The following is an 18,411-nucleotide window of genomic DNA, read 5'->3' as shown; positions in this document are numbered from 1 at the left end:
GCCTTATATACAAGACAAGACACCGTTAGTTTAGTTTGTGGGTCTCCCACTCATCTGAAAGTATAATTGTATTGGGCTCGAACACGGCTGCCGGCCGAGGAACGCGAATGTATACACCAGGAAACTGCTCTTATGGTTTTATTATGCAGTCTCTCAATAACGCCTCTCACGGCACCATGATACCGAAGCGCTGCCTTGTCTGGTATTCAAGTAGCTTCACTATTCCGAGATGTTAAAGGAATGTTGGATCTAATTTTTTCATTGAGAGGGCTTCAAAAGAGGCTGTTCATACCTCATGGTGTAATTAAACTACTGTTAAGTGGTTCGACGTTCATTTTGTTTTGGGCTAACATTACGTGATCAGTAGCAATTTGTTGTTTCTTTCTTATCCAAATGTACCACTCCTTCATATGCATCCAGGTGAGCATGCACAGCTCACAGTGCTTTTCTAATGTTTATTCGTTCTTCCGATCCATTCATTTTTAAACAGAGATGCTGTGTTTGTACCTGTGCTTGCCGGACGAACGGACTTCCAACATGGCACCGTCTCCTTACGCCGTAAAACTCAAGTAGACAGTTGTAACGAGTCGGCTATACTTTTGTTTTCTTTATTCCGTTTTTTTGCTCTAGTTCGCGCGAGTGGACGCGGAGGTGCAGTTTCTTTGGTGGTGAGCGGGACAGGTGTCCAGACACTTCGCATTAGCGCCCCCCCCCCCTCAACCCTGACTTCCCTTTTTCCACGCTAACAAGGCGCCGGTCGGACGCAACTGGCTTATCAGTATGTTTGCTTCCCAAAAACGCGATGATCGGAGAAGAAACGGGATATCCGGTCCCACGACTCTGATTTCAGGCCACTGCCAGAGAAAACAATATATAAGAAACAGTGATGTCGATTTGTCGTGACCCTGGTGCGGCTTTTAACGAAGTACACCCGTCGAGAGTGACATCATTAAATATTTTTGTGTTGTGTTGTCTGGATTTTTCGAAAGGGCGTCCAATAGTACGTATCTCGCGGGTGGGAGAGCTTCTCCGCAAGTTGGTTCAAGGCGTACCAGGTTCAGCAATTTGTGACGCGATGTCTCGTTTTCACGTTAGCAGGTGGTCGTCTGAGCCGAATGCAGATTCTTGAATATGAAACTCTGCCCCCTGTATATTTTGGTAAATATCTGTACTTAAATTCTTGTCTCTGCGAAGCCTACCAGCGTCTGGCCTATTAGTACAATCAGCGCGCCATTTCGACCTCGAAGAACAAAACCTGCATTTACCAGGGTACTGTTCATTACCTGGGTACTCTCAATTCGCGATATACTGCAGCTGAAAAGGGGCGAAACTAAAAACTTCTGAAATGCACACTGGGCATATGGGTGTCACATTGAACAAGAGTGGTCGTAAGGAAGGGCTTGAAGGAATTCTTAATCACATGCAGGATGACCACTTGTCTTAACGAGGAGTAACGATGTGATGCAGTACGCAACAACTCACAACGCGGGTAGAGTTCGTTCGGACGCTGGTTGCAGCAATTCGCCACATGACCAGCATGAAGCTACTGCGCCACGTCTGGCGCCCTCAGCGACCATGGTGCTGGGTGTTCATTTTTTGCTCCTTTGCAGCGAGCTTCCCCTTATCTATAACCTTACCGTGATACATAGAAGGATCGTGTTTTCAGACATGGCCCAAAGACATGTTTTCATTGCGCCCAAAGACATCCTGCTGTTGTCGTTGTCCTCGACACGAGACATCCTGTGCCGAAGAGAAGACGTGAAAGAAGTCGATAGTCGGACAGAGACATAGTGCCATCGCTCCTGAGGCAACAACAACATACTGCATGAATCCGTCCGACTATTAACTCCTTCCATGTCTTCTCTTCGCCGCTCATCACCACAAAAAACAGGGAGCAAGCGCGAATCTTGACCAAAGTGTTAAGATTTCAGTGCGAACTTACTACTCGTCAGGAAGACTTAAAAGTCGGAAGCGTAATAAAACAGCCTTAGCGGATGAATAAAGTCTTGTAGTCTTAGACGTTTGCTTTAAAACAGAAATTACTGCCACTTTCCTCAATTAACTCTACCCTCAGAAGCCCATATGTTAGTAATAACCCTGTCTTTTGTGTTTTAAAACTATGATGAATATTTAACTTCCTCATGTGATCCCGTGTAACGTGGTATGGCAATGTGATTCTTGAAAACAACATGTACACACATTTCATTAATGCATCGATACGAGTAAAACGTGCAAAAAAGATCAATTTTTGCAGGTGATGCTCTTTCTACGGCGTTGTATTTTGCGAAAACCCGGTCATATAGCGACCTTAGGTAAACCAGAGCAATATAGTTCGATTAAAATCCACTGTTATTGCACCTGTATACCTCATACTCGTTTATAGTGCCTCACAGAGCACATTTGTGGAACTTTTAGACGTCGCATGGAATAATATAGCGCTTTCAGGAAGATACCTCAAACAAGTTTTTTTTTGTTCCTAAGCCCCCGCGTGGACGCAGCCGTATCCAAACATAAACAGAGCACTTGTCCAATCACAGCAATTCATAATTCTGGCAAATCCTGGAACTGCAGGCTGTCATGCTGTTTTGAGAACTGCACTGAAAATGTACCCCAACCAACCAACCCACCCGCACCCCCCCCTACCCCCCCCCCCCCCCCCCCCCAGGAGAGAGGAGGTTTTGTACCATTCGCTAGTTCAATGTAATGCAGCCTCCGAGACTTTTGCGGTGAGTTCATAGGGGAACGGCGCAGATAACTGTCATAATTAACATTCTCAAATAGACACCTGCGTGCGAACTGGACGAAGTTTGCCCTAAGAAGCAAAATTTTATTGCTGTTAAAAGCTACACCTTTGAAACGAAGAAAATTTTCTTCCATTGCTTCAACACATTTTCGAGACTGCAAAATCCTCAGCGGCCACGAATGCTGCGACTTATGGGGGTCCTTTAATTAAACGTGCGCTAATACACTTCACATTGGGCAGAATTTCTGAGATGGGTTCTTTTCGAAATATTTTTTCCTTTTGTGCAAAAGAGAAAAATATACATCATTTACTTTGTTTCCAAAACACGATACCGACTTCTGCAATAATCTTTTCAACAGAATTTTCTCCATCATTCTCTTTGTACTCCTTTAATTACAATGAAGTTTGCATAATTAGAAAGCAATAGTTGTGGCGCACCGCATTCATGTGGGAAAAGGACATCTGTGTCATAGCCTGCTGTAACCAAAAACCGCTACGTTCACCTGCTGCTGGTCAATGAGAATGCTGCCCAGGTGGGACTGGGAGGGGGCGCTTCCTGAAGAATGGAAGAGGCGTTTTTAAGCTTTCACTGCCACTTCTTTGGCCCAGACTAGTGCAAAATGTAGTGAAAGGTCGACAGTGCATCTTTTTCTAGAAATACTTCAGTAGGGAAATATTTCAATGCCATATGCACTTAATTTCATTTCGCTATCTTTCTCCAAGCTCCACTGCCGAGAGACGCTCAGCCAACTCTAATCCCACGTGCGAGGCCTGCATAAGGAGTTAAAGCTCGCTCTGTCTACTTTCCACCATCCCGCTATATGTGCCTCAATTTAGACTTTTTCAGTGCGTTGTTCTGACTCACGAGCAATTTTTAACGCAACCTTTCCGCCGGATTGTTAGCAAACAGCCCACCGTAGTAGGTGGCAGGTAAATGAATGATTAGTCGCGAGAGGTTGCTGGTAAGAACAACCTGGATAGCTTAAGTCCCACTGGTGGCAGCACCTACCATCGCGGGGCAGTGGTGCACCGCTTAACTACGGCATCACTGTGCCAGGAGTGGTATAAGGACTGCCAGGGATCTATGAATGTAAAGTAGAGAATGCCCAATTCTGCATATATTGGCATTAACCCATTAGCTATCGCGTTATACCCTTAAGGCGGAGCTTAAGTGCCCATCCAATTTTTATTCCACTTACCGATACCGACGATCCGGCTGCTATCTGCATAGTTTTTTTTTTTTTGCTTGCATTGTCACTGTGTACCTACAACGTAAGTGACGTGTTTCGCCAGAAGGCACCTCGGATATAAGCAATTACAATGACGTGTTGATCATTTTCTTGTCGCTAAATTCTGTGTGGAACAAGAGCGCTTGGCCCATAAATACACGAAAACGTATTAAAAGCGCTGAATGTGCTTACTGATCACGCTTAGAGTTTGCTTTCACGGTCGCCAAAAACACAATAATTCTTGTTCCTTCATTTTTGTTGCTGCTTTTATTGTACTCTGATCTCTTACGACTTATAATATTCGATAAGCAATCTAAACTAGTGCAAAATTTTGTCGGTTATTGCCTTCAGGCATCCTTTATTACTCCGGGCGACTTGACAGTGTAATTACGTGTCTCTACTCCCACCCTTCCATTGTCGAGAACACCACTAGGAATCTGACTGCCAGTTGGGCGAACTTCGTTCAGTGATGGATCTACGGAAGGTGCAATCGTGTCTGTACCTGGAATAGCTGTGCCTGGACTGTCTGTGCCTGGACTATCTGTGCCTGCACTGCCCGTGCCTTGAGTATCTATGTTTGGACTGTCTGTGCGTAGACTGTTTGTGCTTGGTCTGTCTGTGCCTGCACTGTCTGTGCTTGGACTGTCTTTGCCTGCACTATCTGCATTTGTACTGTGTGTGCCTGTAGTGCCGGTAGCCGACATCGTTGAACCCTGCGGCGGCGTGCCATCCTGAACTCCTTGCTCATCTGGTGGGCTTGAAACTGTAGACGACGATTCTGTTGTTACCGCTGGCTCCGAAATCGTAGGTCGTGTAGGATTCGGTTCGGCTTCCTCGACCTCAAGTCCACTCGTCGTAGCAGGAACGCTGGTAGGAACATCTGAGAATCTGGTGTTCTCAGTGGTCGGTGCAGTGCCAGCACGGGGAATGACGGTCGTGAATTCTGTTGAAGAGGGGGTCACTTCTTCAGGCGGGCTCTGCGGCACTCGCGTTTCAGCAGCATCCCCATCCGAAAGCGTTGTGGGTATAGTGGGTTCTGTGACTTCGGAACGAGGATTTTCGGCTGGGGATTCTGTGGGCATCGGCAATTCTGGACGTGCTTCGCCAGGGGACTGAGTAGCAGCCCCAGGCCGTTTACTGCCAGGCGGCTTTGTTGTCTTAGTCCTTCTGGGTGGCCAAACGAAGCTCCAACACCAGTAACGCCCTGTCATGTTTGGCGCTCCGCCGGGGACTACAACGTACACGCCGTGCCAAAAAGGCGTTTTATTCTCGCCCTCGCCAGGGCTCGGGTTCCACGGCCTAAGAACGTTTTCCAGAAACTCTGGCTTCAGTGGAGTGGGAATGTAAGCATCACTGAAAATTGACGGGAAAGGCCGAAAGCCCTGAAATCTGGGTGGCTTCGGTGGGCTGCGATTACCCCGCTTCTCTTCAAGTGAAACTGGTCTAGGACGAGAACCCTGGTTCCCCTGTGGCCTCAGGAAAGGCAGCATGCCGTCGCTGTTAAAGCCAAGGAAGGTTCTTGCTGTCCTCTTTACCAAACGTAACTGCGAGTCGCTGGTATCTGTCCTCTTGTGCTGGGGGACAAACGCTTTTTCTGGGATAGAAGCTGCATCTGTAATGCAAAGCAGTACAGCGAACAAGTAGGGCTTAGTGAAGCAGATTTTATATATTACAGATCTGAAAGAAGAGCGCCATGTACCAATAGAGGCTACTGAAGCTCGGAATGAAAAAAAAAATATTTAAAAAGCACAGCACTTTAAAATGCCTGCAGTCACGTCCTGGACGCAGGTGGTGGTGTTGGTGGTGGACGCAGGAGCCGTGGAATACCGAGTTCAGTTGCTAATAGTAAGCCAACTGGTTCGAGTGGAATGAGTTAGCTTGCTGAGGGCACATAGTATCGTTACGAGTATGATGTCCTCTGGAGCCAAAACTGAAACTTGCTGCCTACATGTTAACAAAGGCAACTAAATCGAAATGACGCTAATAGCATGCACACCACAAAAATGCGAGCGATAAACATGAGGCTTAATAGGATAATATGAAAAAAGAAGGTGTGGTTTGGTATCTCTTGTACGTTTTCAAACACTCGTTACACTCAAAACAGTGTTTTAAAGGCATCGTTTAGCATAGAAGAGGCAACGTCGTGAATCTTAGAGTGAGGTAGCCGCCTTTAAAGCTCATCGTGGGAAGATAATTTAGCACATCTATTTCTTCATTGCACAGCCAAGTTAAAATTTAAAGCGACATCCTGGCGATTTGTGCCATATCCTTCTAGAGGTTTTTTTTTTGCATTCGTAACGTGCAAATGTTTTTGCCATAATCATTTGCCATGTGTGGATCGCATCAGTATTCTTCCCAAATTCGTTGTTTCTGCTTTTGCTATTTCTACTGACTGCGATTGTTGTCACAGTGATATTTAAGTTCATACTTCTGGTAAGAAAAAAGAAAGAGAACTCTCAACTAGTAGCTTAAGCAAAATTCAAGCCTAGCCTAACACCCTGAGTCATACACACAAAAAAAATAAAAGTGCAGCCCACTTGTTAGTCATCAAAGAGCAGCGCAAGGACTCCTTAAGTTAATAATACATTTGCGATGCATGCAAATGCCACTGACCCCATGAATCTGTTGCCACTGAAACCATGACTTGTACAGTCGGTACTATCCTTTTGAAAAGTTCGCAGGCCATCATAGGGGGTTGAATCTGGGACTTGTAGTGGAGTTATGGCAACAACCCTAGCCCGTTGAACCTCTGAAGTGGTGAGGGGCAAAGTTCCTGCCATTCGCCATAGATTTACATCACTGCCGCTATTTCGAGTTCAGCTGAACAAAGATGGATATGGGCTTGTTTTTTTCTCTGGGACGTCGTAAAAAGCTTCAGTGCCTCGGTGCGTACTTTGGGGCTTGTTCGTGTATTAATTTTAATCTAAGGAGCCCAATGTCCAGGAAACGTATCACTCTTGCCAGCATTGCTGTGCCGTTTCAACTGTGCAATCCTCGCTGGGAACAGCAAAGTACAAGAAAGCATCCCTTTATAATGGATTGATCACTTAAAGTTACGGATGCAAAAGTAAACGGTTCGTTTGAACCAAGAGCAGGATCTGGCTTTTAGCTAGCATTTATGCCATCGGGCATGCGAACAAGCTGAGCATCTTTTCTCATGCATAAATGACGGAACGTCTCTCTGTTCAAACAGAATAATCAACAGTGCACCATCCAGCAAGTTCATTGCGTCCTGAAGTCTCTACATGTTTACTGCCAAGACTTCGAACCGACCGCAATGCTGTTGCTGCATACAAATTCCAAAAACATGTAGGTATGCGTTTTTTGAGCATGTACACACTCGGTACAAAAGCTTTCAGGTCACATGACTACGTTTCCAACCGTGTAGTGGGGCCCTTCTGGCACTGCTAAAAGTTTAAACCTCTGAAGGTTAAGGAGAACCATCGTAACCATCTTTAAAGGCATTTTGGCCCATAAAGACGTCATTAGGACTGTACTGTAAGACTCAAAAGCAAATCGTGTGGACCGTAGGCTTTTCAGTAATGCTGTTCGTGTACCAGCCGGCAGAACCAACGCATCAAGTTGTACGCAAGACAATATAAGCGAGTTTTGTAAGTTTGTGATATCCATCATCCAGAAAGGTCAGATATTCTGCTTGTGAGTGAAAGCTCTTTGTCACTTTATTTAACGTATTGAAAAGATTAAGCAGTCTTAATCTGTATGCCTGCTAAAAGAGCAAAGATACGAAATTTCTGTTAAGTTTTTCTTTTACGATTGCAGAGCACAGGACCTTAAATGACTGACAGACCTGGATGAGGTATGCCCCTGTGTTTCAAGTAAATAATTTTTTACACCCCTGCGGTCCCTTGCATAAATAATTTACTCTCGTGGTAAATTCAACCCGAGAGTAAATTCTTGGTGCAATCGGCTCCCCTCTTCATCTACAGTTTTGATTACGGCTTCTGCGGGCTCTGGTGTAGCAGACAAAACCGCCACAAGGGGGCCTCGTGCGCGTTCGCTGCTTCGACCTAGGTCGCGAAATGACGTCTTCTTTCGCTCCTGGTCTCCGTCAGCTGCTGGGGATCACTTAGGTTCCTTGATGGGGTGCAAACAAAAAGTGACCTACGAACCTATCCAGGAATTTTAGGAATCACAGGACCGCTACAAGCCGCGTGCACTCACAGCAGTTAGAGCCACAACAACAGAAAACGAACCTGCAGGCAAAAGACAATTCTGTAATAAATTATTCAACGCACAATTTGGCATATCTCTTCCAGTCGTATCTTTCCTCGGGCCCTGCAGCAGTTCTCAGCAAAAAGAAGGGCACAAAAATCTGGCACCCATGTTTCGGTAACGTGCATATACTATTCATAATAAAAATTTCTTTTGACAAAAAGGTTAGGACACAGTAAACTGTTCCGTCTAAACTTTGAGCGTGTTGTAGAACATTTTACATGGTTAGTGTCGCTCATTTGTGCTTGTTTTGAAACGGCTAAGAGCTTGGTGGACCAGCTGCATTCGGCCCCCCTGAGCGCTGGAGATGCCACACATGGCATGCTGGAGAATACAGAAGAAAACCTTGTCACTTCGAAGCTTTTCAAATGGAAGGCAAATAATTGACCAAATAGAATGTAATAATGCCTCAGGAGCCAGTTGACAAAAACCGCTCTACAGTTTCTAGAGAGTCTTCCTGACCGTCACATTTTGGCTATTTTTAGATTCGACACACTGATAAAACGCAAGAACATGAACATATGCGTGCAAACACACTTTTATGAAGTACCTATAACAGCGGGTCTTGCTGACCACGGAACTTACATGTAATAGAAATCATGCATGCCATGGCGATAGTAACAGCTGCGACTTGAAATTCCGCGCGAATACATTGCATTGTCGAATGCGCAACCGTATGGTAGCCAGGGCGCCTCGGTGCTTTCTGAAAGACACGCGCAGAATCTGGAGAATAAAAGCCGCGCGCCCCCGACGGGTCTCAGGAAAAGCGTCACCGGCCCCAAAAATATGAATCACCTCAAAGGGCATCGAAAATGGACGCCACGTCGTTTTAATCCAACAGCCCAAGAGAAAAGAAAAAAGAAGGTGGCACCATTCCGGCGCTCGGCAATCCGTCAGGTGTCTGGACAAACACCGCGAGTTTTCGCCTCCGAGCAGTCCAGTCAGAAAGTAGGGTGAATCAACAGGGAACTGGCCGCCACGCCCCCGTCTTGTTGGCTCAGCGGTGTCCGAAATGAGGAAGAGAGAGCGCTGGAGAGAAGGAGAAAAAAAAGGGCCGCTCGGCTTTCCAAAGAACACATTCGCTTCAACATAAACTGTGCCTTCCTCACTTTCATTTACCCCGTCGTCTTCTTGCATCCATGCAAGGCATTATTCCAATGTGGACCTGATACAAGCTTTCTCTTGCTTAGTCATCAACAAATGTAATCTAGCAGCACGAAAAGAGATAATCACTCTCACAAGCACAGCGGCGAGCCTCCGTTGCAGAAAACAGGATATGGCTTCCCGTGTTTATTGCCTCTTTCACTTGCTTCGGCCTCCTCGGATGAAGTTTCACGGTGCCAAGCGCAGGCATACAGACTTGCTAAGGGAAGCGATTAGACAAATTTCGCATAAGAGTGACCTCATATGGGTGATCAAACTAACTGCCTCCACGTTCAAAGCATAGAATTAAGAAATCGTGGGCGCCAAAATTTTTATTACAAACTAAATTAGAAGCATTCAGCTTACCTGAGTCATTACGTTCACTGTGTGTTAACAATTGGCCCCCGCATCGGTGGCTTAGTGGTTACGGCACTCGGCTGCTCACCCGAAAGACGCGGGTTCGATACCGGCCGCGGTGGACGCCACATTTAGATGGTGGCGAAATTCTAGAGGCCTGTGCGCTGTGCGATGTCAGTGCGCGTTAAAGAACCCCAGGTGGTCGAAATTTCCGGAGCCCTTCTCTATGGCGTCTCTCATAGCCTGAGTCACTTTGGGACGTTAAACCCGTATAAACCATAAAACAAGTTAACAATTCGCTATGACACTTCGGGAGTGAGACCTACGAGTCACAGGCAAGGTACCGTTACGACTGGCGACGAAACTTTTTATTTCATCGTAGACAACGCCGCCTAAGCGTAGAGCACTTGAGCGATATTTTCATGAAGACGGGTAAGTTTGCCTTGTCGGCATTCTGTCGGCAGTGACTCCTGCCTGGCGGGCGCTAAGGGAAGCGTATAATGACGTCAGGGAAATCGACAAATTGTTATGATGAGAAAAATTGGTGGCTTCGAGCTTTTCAGAACATTTCAGAACATTGACCAGGGGGAGCCCCCCACTACGGCGCGCTTAAAAGCCAACTGCGCTGATTTTACACTTAATTCAGTAATTGTGCCTTATGAGTGATGTCTTCTGCGTGCATAACGCCCCGTGCGCAGCAGTTGACTGCAGAAACGATTAGAAGCTCAACCTACTTTTCGTGCCTTGGTTGGTTCCACGACATGTTCTTTTGCACGGTTTTCAGAGGCAAAAAGCCCTTTTGATGGCACAGTACTGTCTCTAGATTTGCGGCCGGCAATTACGTCTTCCTGTATCTGGCATCCTCACTGTCGCTACTGCACATTATATCAGCAAAACTGACTCTGCCGGGAAATTAGCGCCTGGTTATGACCCGGTATTAGCAGATATTGGAATTAAGAGGCAGCAGTTTTGAGCTTCATGGCCTTTTAGCCTATACCGTGTCAATTATGAACCATACTTCTTTTTCTTAATAAGTGTACAGCTTCATTTTCATGTCCGCGGACTTAGATCACAATGGGGCATTGCTCAAAGGTCATTGTTCGGTCAAACGTCACGGACTGTTGCACTTAGTCTCTAGAGCGTTTGTGGAAGCAGAGCGCATGAAGCTGCCTCTAGTACCAAATTAAAAAAAAATTTTGCTGTTTTCTTTCTTGCGCGCTTCGCATTAGTAAAGATATTTCAACGGCGAATGTAGGCTGACACATGTTCATATGAGGAAGGTATCTGCAGCATTCCCCTCGTTCTAAATGTGAGAAGCCCCGCACTGCGTTAATGCTAACATTCTCGGGTACAGTATGGGTGCTCATTACAAAGTGAACAAGGGAGGGTAAAGCCTCAGGGGACAAGCACCCTGAGGCTTTCCCCTCCTTTGTTTTTTTTTTTTTGATTATCAAAAACCGTCTGCCCACTGTCTCTCAGCATGGGTGCTCAGTTATGCAACAACCGTTCAAGAATCGGAACCCCGCCGTGGTGGCTCGGTGGTTAAGGCGCTGAGCATCTGAGCCGCAGTACCCGGGACCGAACCCTACCGCGGCGGCCGCGTTTCGATGGAGGCAAAAAAGAAAAAGGCGCTCGTGTGCTGTGCGTTGTCAGTGCACGTTAAAGAACCCCAAGTGGCCGAAATTATTCCGGAGCCCTGCACTACGACACCTCTTTCTCTCTTTCTTCCTTCACTTCTACCTTCCTTCCTTCCCTTACGGCGAAGTTCGAGTGTCCACCAAGGTATGTGAGACAATTACTGCGCCATTTCCTTCTCTCAGAAATCAATTTAATTTAATTTAATAATCGGAATATTAACCACGTAGAAAGCTTAAACTTGTGGCTGGGTTAGAAAAAATAATCCTAAGAGAGCGAAGTAACCTATGCCCTGCCCGCTTAAAGTGATATCTACGAGCTACGAAATGAAAAAAAAAATGATAGGGTTTCAAAGTAGTTAAAGCGAGTAGACGTTCGAAAGCATGTGTTTAGCCTGGTTGACTCATGGCATTGGTCTGCTGGGCCGTTAACGTGTCTGGCGACGACATTAGACTCAGGTTAAGCTCTGATCGAAGCTAATCTGATCTGTTCTCGCCGCAGATGGAAGTTGATGGAGACGATGATGTGCAACGCACAGGGAGAGAGTGTGTTGCAGTTTAACACGAGGCGCGATCGGCTGCAGCGATAGCATCTCGATTGAAAAATGGACTGTCAGAAAACAGAGTTCTTATTTTTGTGTCGCGAGAACGTTTGTAGAAAGACGATTTCGACGCTTTTACCTCCTCCCATTGACCGCTCATTCTATTTTGTATTGTCAGGACATGATGTCCTTACGCGGGTGCGAAAATGTTACTTTCGCCGTGCACTAGGACTTTCTTCTACAAGTCTCATATGGAAACTACCCGTGAAGACTCGGACTAAGAAGAATGGTATTTGTGTGTCATCTGTGAACTGCGGCCCTGTGATGTTCCTGAAACAATTGAACATTGCTTCATCTGTCGTAAGGACGCAATTGTGTTCGGGGATGTCTTGCAAAGGACATTGAAAAAGCGAATTTATTTGACTTCTCATACCATACGATACCTCACCGGAGTGCAATATGTTGATGAACATTTTAATATGTTTTCTCTGATGGGGCTACGCAGCGTATGGAAAACTAGAATTATGAGCCGTCCCTGTGAATCATTTGTTTTGGCCAAATTTCACTACTGCCAAATGAATGTTCATCTGAGGGAAGTATATGAACAGACTGACTTTGAAACGGAGTGGCACTCCCTCTTAGTGATGGACTCAGCATTATCTCCTGTCTTGTGCTCTGTTGCTCTGTCTTTTTAAGATGTCTTTCGCGGCGTTTCCCGAAAGCTTTTTAGATAGTTCATGTAAATAGAAAATAATTTCATACTTTCGGTGTTTGGACTTCTCCTGTCCAGACATGTTAAAAATATCTTGAGAAGTCACTGTTATCTCTCGCTTGTTTACTTGCTGATTAGTTTGATTCAATAATATTTTTTCGCGTGACAGTACGCATTTTCTTTCTCTCTATCTCTCTGTGTGTTCGTGTGTGTGCGTTTGTGAGTGTATTTGTGTAAGTGTGTGCGCGTGGCTGTGGGAGTGTTTGTGTTCGTGCGTATGCTCATGTGTACGTGTGTGACTGTGTGTATGTGTGCGCGCGTGTGAGTTTGTGTGCACTAGTGTTTGTGCGCGCGCCGGTGTTTGAGTTTGTGTATGTGCATGCGTGTAGGTTTGTGAATATTTTTTCTTAATCATTTAAAGGTTTTGTTGAAGCGATATCAATATTTTGTGCTGTAATTTATTAAGCTCTTTTTGTTGGTGAACTTTTTTAAATACTGAGCTATTGTTCTTACATTTATTTACATCACCTTGTTTATCTCGGGAATCAGATATTTACGTGTAAGGTAAAAATTTTGAACTCAAAGTGATTTAGATTGAAACTTATCTATTTGGTTTCAAAAGTTTCAAGAAGATTATTTGAATAATTTCGTACTGGCCCAATATTAAAAGGTAAATTTTGTTAGTTACAGCGATCCTGTACATGCTTATGAAAAATATTTAATGCTTGTGGATGCTGTGAATGAGTGGCAGCTCATGTGACAATATTTTATTTTCTTTGAGAGAGGGGAGATATGATCTGGTCATTCATGCTGTGTTCTCCTTAATACGTGTTGCTTCTTTCCTTCATATTTCACCAGACCGTTCTCTGCCTCCGAAAATGCCACATGAATTAAGATAAGCCTAGCCGGGTTCTTTGAGGTAATTAAACCATTGTGCACTCTGCCGATCTTAAACCTCTGGGAAAATTTGCTTCATATTTTAGAGAAAACGCCCTTATAGTACTGAAATTATAGCCCAATGCTGAGACCGAAGCACAAGCGAAAATGGCGTATCTAAGAAATGTTAAGTTATTACGACCTCTTATATGAGCTCCACAGGTCTCGCGATTGTGCATCCGAGGTATGAGAGTATTTTTTGGGGTCACGCTTTCCTGTCGTACATTCGCACTCAGTCACTTGCAATATGCATGGTGGGTGAGGAGCTAATTTTACGAAGCAGTGCGGCGAGTACGGCCCAACCGAAAAGTTAAGCATTTAGCTGGCCCCATTGTGTCCCCATGTATAATTCTGTGCATTACGGCACACTGATTTGCTATCAAGCGCAAAACATTGTGCGGCCACCGCGAGAGCATGGCAATTCATACTGAGCGCTATAGTACATGGGTTTGGGGCCTCTTCGCCGTAACTCTTCGTTGTGATGTTCATCGTTGAAAGCACCATCGTTGTTTGCGTCTTCGTTTCCAACAGCCAACATGTTGAATTTCAATGACATATATACAGGGAGTCGGATTATACAATCAGCCGACTGTCATAAGCTGTAATCGCGATCACCACACTTTGCCAATTTTATTACGTGGTCGTTTCTGGTGTCATAAAGAGTGAAAAGCAGGGCAGTAGAAACTTACCGCAGGTACAAGCCACTTGAAAAGAAAAAAAACGTGTAGAGAGTTATATTATCTGCTCAAAATAAAATGTAAATTAGAATCAATCCATGCATTATGTTGAAACGTTCATTATGTAGTAATAATGATTCATTGCGAGTAAGGAAAAGGCGCAGTAACCGTTTCACGCTCGGTAGACATCTGAATCGCACGTTAATGGAATGGACGAAGGGCATACTGAGAGAAGAGAGGAAGTGATGCCGTAGCGTAGGGCTAAGGAATAATTTCGCCACGTGGAGTTATTTAGCGTGTACGCACATCACGCAGCAAAACCGCTTAATTTTGCATTTTGCCTCCGTCGAAACGCGGCCTCCATGACCACGATTCGATCCCGCGTGTTCGTCTTCAGTAGCCGAACGCCGTAACCACTGAGCCACCGCGGCGGTTCGACCATTACGTATAAATTATACGCGAGGTTAAATGACAGTGTGATGTAGTGGGACGGGCGGCTATCCATTTATATACTCCGCGGTAAACTGGGGCGCGTCAAAACCAATTTGATGCTGCCTGTACAAATTGCTATAGCAACAGGAATAAGCGCAGCAATTGGCACTATACTAACTTGTGCGCTGGTGGAGAATAGTTGAAGGGTGGGGTAAAGGGGCCCTGTGTATGTGGTAAGCACGTTTTTGCATGCTTTTCAAGAGCAAAAGCACGGTTAACGGCTGCTAAAAGTGGCGTGTCTCCCAACAGCACCTAGCAATATTCGAAACTTGTGTGAGTAAAAGTGCTAGCCTGCTCTGAATTAACACACGAGGGCAGTGGAAAGCAAATCATGGGCTTTTATTAATCGTACCAACTAGCCCGTTGAGACGGGAATGTAACGACAGTGGAGCTCACAGCAATTAAATACACGTAGCACCACAACAGTACGCTGTTCGTAGATGATGGCTAAAGGTAATCTAAACAAAACTATGACCATGACATTGAGATCGCAGAAAGTTGTTATGAAACCGCCGGCTTCGTTCTCGATGCTCGCACCAAAAGGCGCAGCGCGTGCCACATGTTCATACGGTGACTGATGCGTTGCCTTTGGCTGAGAAGCCGCCGGTCTGTGGGGCAGTGCCCTTGAACGGTGGCACTCCGACCGCAGCCAGGAAGCCGGAAGCGCCGTCACCGTCAGGTTGGTACTCAGCTGGAATACCCCCTGTGCCAACGTTGATAAACACAGGCACCGTGACGTGCGCCGGCGGCTGCAGTCCCGTCTGAGGCGGAGCAGGGTACGGCATCACGAATCCAGCGGCAGGGATGGGAGCCAACGTTGCACCCCTGTACACGTGGTGGTAGTAGGGGCGGTAGTACGGGGCACCGTACGCGGGGATGCGGGAGTAAAGGGGCACTCCGATGGCTCCGCCCACTCTCACGGGAGTAGCGGACAAGGTGCCGTTTCGGTTGGCGGAGGTCCTCTGTGGATGGAGGGTGAGCGCCATCGGCCTCTGTGGCCTCAAAGCGGGCCTCCGGAAAACGACGGTGTAAGGCATTTGGTAAGGACGCAGCAAGTAATTCAGGTTTGACTGGCGCACGGTCAGAATGTGCGCCGGGCGAGCCGTATAGTAAGGCCCCCTCTGCTGGACTGGCGGTGTCCGAACTTCTTCGCGCTGCTCCTCCTCCTCATCGAATTCCGGGAACGTCAAGTTGAAATCAGGGCAGCACTGTCGCCCACGGTCGCCGATGTTTCTTTCCACTGTCGCGTTTTCTGGAAGCAAAGTGCATAAAATAAGAATTTTATCCATGAGGACAAGCGCTGCAGACTGAGCAGAGTGCGGTTGACATGGCCTGAATTATCCGCTTCAAATATAGGTCGTACTACGTGCTTGAGGCCGAAATAAAAGCACCGCGACAGTAACAAATGCGCTTTTTGCACTGAGAAGCAGCGACGCATAGCATGCTCGCAAAAGGGTGCAATCCAGCGTGGCCTCACCTTCACCTTCACCTTCGCGTGGCTTCACCTTCACCTGCGACGTACACCGTCTATGTACGTCGCAGAGTTGTCGAGTTCTGGAAATGGCCGACAGCGTTACGTTCTGTAGTTCCTTTTCGCTCTTGTTTGAAGGTTCAGTACAAGCCGTGTTAAGAACAGAGAACGTGACACCTAAAAGGTATCTCTTGTCCTTTGTTTCAATTTTCAGGGAATGAATGAATGAATGAATGAATGAATGAATGAATGAATGAATGAATGAATGAATGAATGAATGAATGAATGAATGAATGAATGAATGAATGAATGAATGAACGAACGAACGAAAGTCAGTGAGTTTTAGCGTCAAAAAAATATCGCGATTGTTTGCTGCAACCGTTATTTGTTTGAACATAAAATAACGCTTACAGCCGCGGCGTTGTTGCATATCGATCTAGTTTTCCTTAATCGACACTTACGGCTCGCTCTCTTTCATGCATACGTGACAGAAAGAAACCTCATAAAGCTTTTATTCTCTTGTGGCATAAAATTTCTCTACCGCGTTAAAAAGGGGAAAAAAAGAAGGTGAATAAATGGAATTTCTTGAAGAACGTACATGAAGAAAAGCGTGGTACTAATCGCGTGTTAAAATTTAGTCTCTATAACATGCAACAAACTTTTTCGCCTAAATCAACCTAAAGCCAAACATTCAGTTGGGCTATGTTCATGCTGGCATAGACGCAAATAAACACGGCCTCACTTACCGGCCATTATCGCCGTGGCTACTGCAACTAGCAGAACACATCGGGATGCCGACAGCAGCATAGTGTCTCCGCTTGAGAGCTGTCGCTGAGTCAGGAGCATCCACCAAAATGAAACCTGCAAGCCCCGCTCTGGGTGTTCAGGATACGCTCTTTTTGACGGATCGCACTGAAGCCCAACGGGGTCAACCCATCCGGGCCTACGGGATTGTTTGTGGACCTGCCGTCACGCCCGGGCCAATAACCTCCGCAGAGGCGTCATATGTGCAGTCATGTAAGAACAGCCACGTTCCCACTCTCTCTACACCATCCCGCCGCCTACCCTGCACACATACACCCCCTAGTTACCCTGAACTAGCATAGAGTTTTTTTCGGCGTCTCTTCAGACTTGTTTTGCTGTATAAAATTTAAATAAAAATTATAAACATTTGGACCCTGTTGTGTTCTCTGCCTACATGAATGAGATTTTTCATTGCCGATTGCTTCAGTAAGTGGAGAACTACATGGAATATATTATATACGACCCCTTGTTATTCGGTAAAACCTGACTTTACGCGATTCGTGCGCACTAAAAAGATTTCTTAAAAGTCGGTTAAACCCAATTTCTACTCGAAAATGTGTTTTGTTGAGAGCGTAGTTTTCTAATGTACAAAGCTGAAGACACCACACGGAAATTAGCGGATACCTTGCGTTTATTCCGGAGTGGCTTCTTCAATTGAGTGATTTTTATTAGGGCTCTTTTAACGCTCGTTATTCATGATGAGGCTTAATTTGAGGATAAGTTGTGAAAGTAAGTTCTAAAAGCGAGAGGCAAGAACACGGCTGCTGACCCGGAGTCTTGTTAACATTTCTGTACCAAGCGCTAGCCACGCTAACGAAGTACCGCTTTAAAGCTCTTGAGCGTGTAAAATAGTCAGCGTGATAATCTTTTGATAACTTTTGCAGTTCACAAATAAAGACAGGTAGGTACTGCCTGGACGCGGAAGGGCTGCTAAGATGGTGGTCAAGCGACTAATAAAAGAGATAAAAATGTATGATTCTGTAGACTGCTTTCAGTGTAACCTGTCATTTCTATGTTGTTTACGAAATGATGAGCGAAAAATATAGCACTTCAATCCCACACAAAAAAGAACGGTCATAATGAATTTATTTTTGTTTTTATTTTAAAATACTGCATCAAAAATTTACCCCGAAAATGCTCGCTAAATAATCCGATCTGTTCCCGACTTTTATTTTAAAAATGTTGCCCGATTTTTACGCTCTCCCCCCCATTTCCGGAAAATAGAAAACCTGAAACCGAAGGGCCCGGAATATATATCCTGGGCAGAAGTTTCTGTCGCTTACTAATGTAGTGAATTCGACAAAATCATGTTATACCGCCCCACATCTTACTCCCCATATTGCAGGCCGCGCTCGCGCACAACTTACCGTTTCCTTTCTTGTAGTGACAGTTGTTGCGAGCGAGCTAACAATTAGTTATATTTAACACTTCAGAATAA

General features: G+C 45.6%; 2 protein-coding genes across 2 annotated transcripts; both read right to left on the bottom strand.

Moving 5' to 3' along the window:
* Window positions 1-4,229: 4,229 nt before the first annotated feature.
* LOC144094015 (uncharacterized) lies at window positions 4,230-8,968 on the bottom strand. Its single transcript, XM_077627859.1, has 2 exons — window positions 8,791-8,968; window positions 4,230-5,584 (listed from the first exon to the last, which is right to left on the bottom strand). The coding sequence occupies exons 1-2, from the start codon at window positions 8,861-8,863 to the stop codon at window positions 4,320-4,322; spliced, it is 1,338 nt and encodes a 445-aa protein (XP_077483985.1). The 5' UTR covers window positions 8,864-8,968; the 3' UTR covers window positions 4,230-4,319.
* Window positions 8,969-15,261: 6,293 nt separating this feature from the next.
* LOC144115102 (uncharacterized) lies at window positions 15,262-16,976 on the bottom strand. The gene is made up of 2 exons (XM_077649266.1): window positions 16,916-16,976; window positions 15,262-15,950 (listed from the first exon to the last, which is right to left on the bottom strand). The coding sequence occupies exons 1-2, from the start codon at window positions 16,974-16,976 to the stop codon at window positions 15,262-15,264; spliced, it is 750 nt and encodes a 249-aa protein (XP_077505392.1).
* Window positions 16,977-18,411: the final 1,435 nt, after the last annotated feature.

The sequence above is a fragment of the Amblyomma americanum genome, chromosome 1 (genome assembly GCF_052857255.1).
Source record: "Amblyomma americanum isolate KBUSLIRL-KWMA chromosome 1, ASM5285725v1, whole genome shotgun sequence".
NCBI classification, from domain to species: Eukaryota; Metazoa; Arthropoda; class Arachnida; order Ixodida; family Ixodidae; genus Amblyomma; species Amblyomma americanum.
Note: the sequence above shows the minus strand (reverse complement) of the source record. Positions and strands in the feature narration are given on the sequence as shown.

What these genes read in the sequence shown, in the direction of transcription:
- LOC144094015 (XM_077627859.1), bottom strand. Translation starts at nt 8,863, where the DNA reads ATGCAATGTATTCGCGCGGAATTTCAAGTCGCAGCTGTTACTATCGCC. An exon ending in ATGCATGATTTCTATTACAT is followed by an intron (nt 5,585 to 8,790) that starts GTAAGTTCCGTG and finishes TTTGCATTACAG; the next exon opens with ATGCAGCTTCTATCCCAGAA.
- LOC144115102 (XM_077649266.1), bottom strand. Translation starts at nt 16,976, where the DNA reads ATGCTGCTGTCGGCATCCCGATGTGTTCTGCTAGTTGCAGTAGCCACG. An exon ending in AGCCACGGCGATAATGGCCG is followed by an intron (nt 15,951 to 16,915) that starts GTAAGTGAGGCC and finishes CTTTGCTTCCAG; the next exon opens with AAAACGCGACAGTGGAAAGA.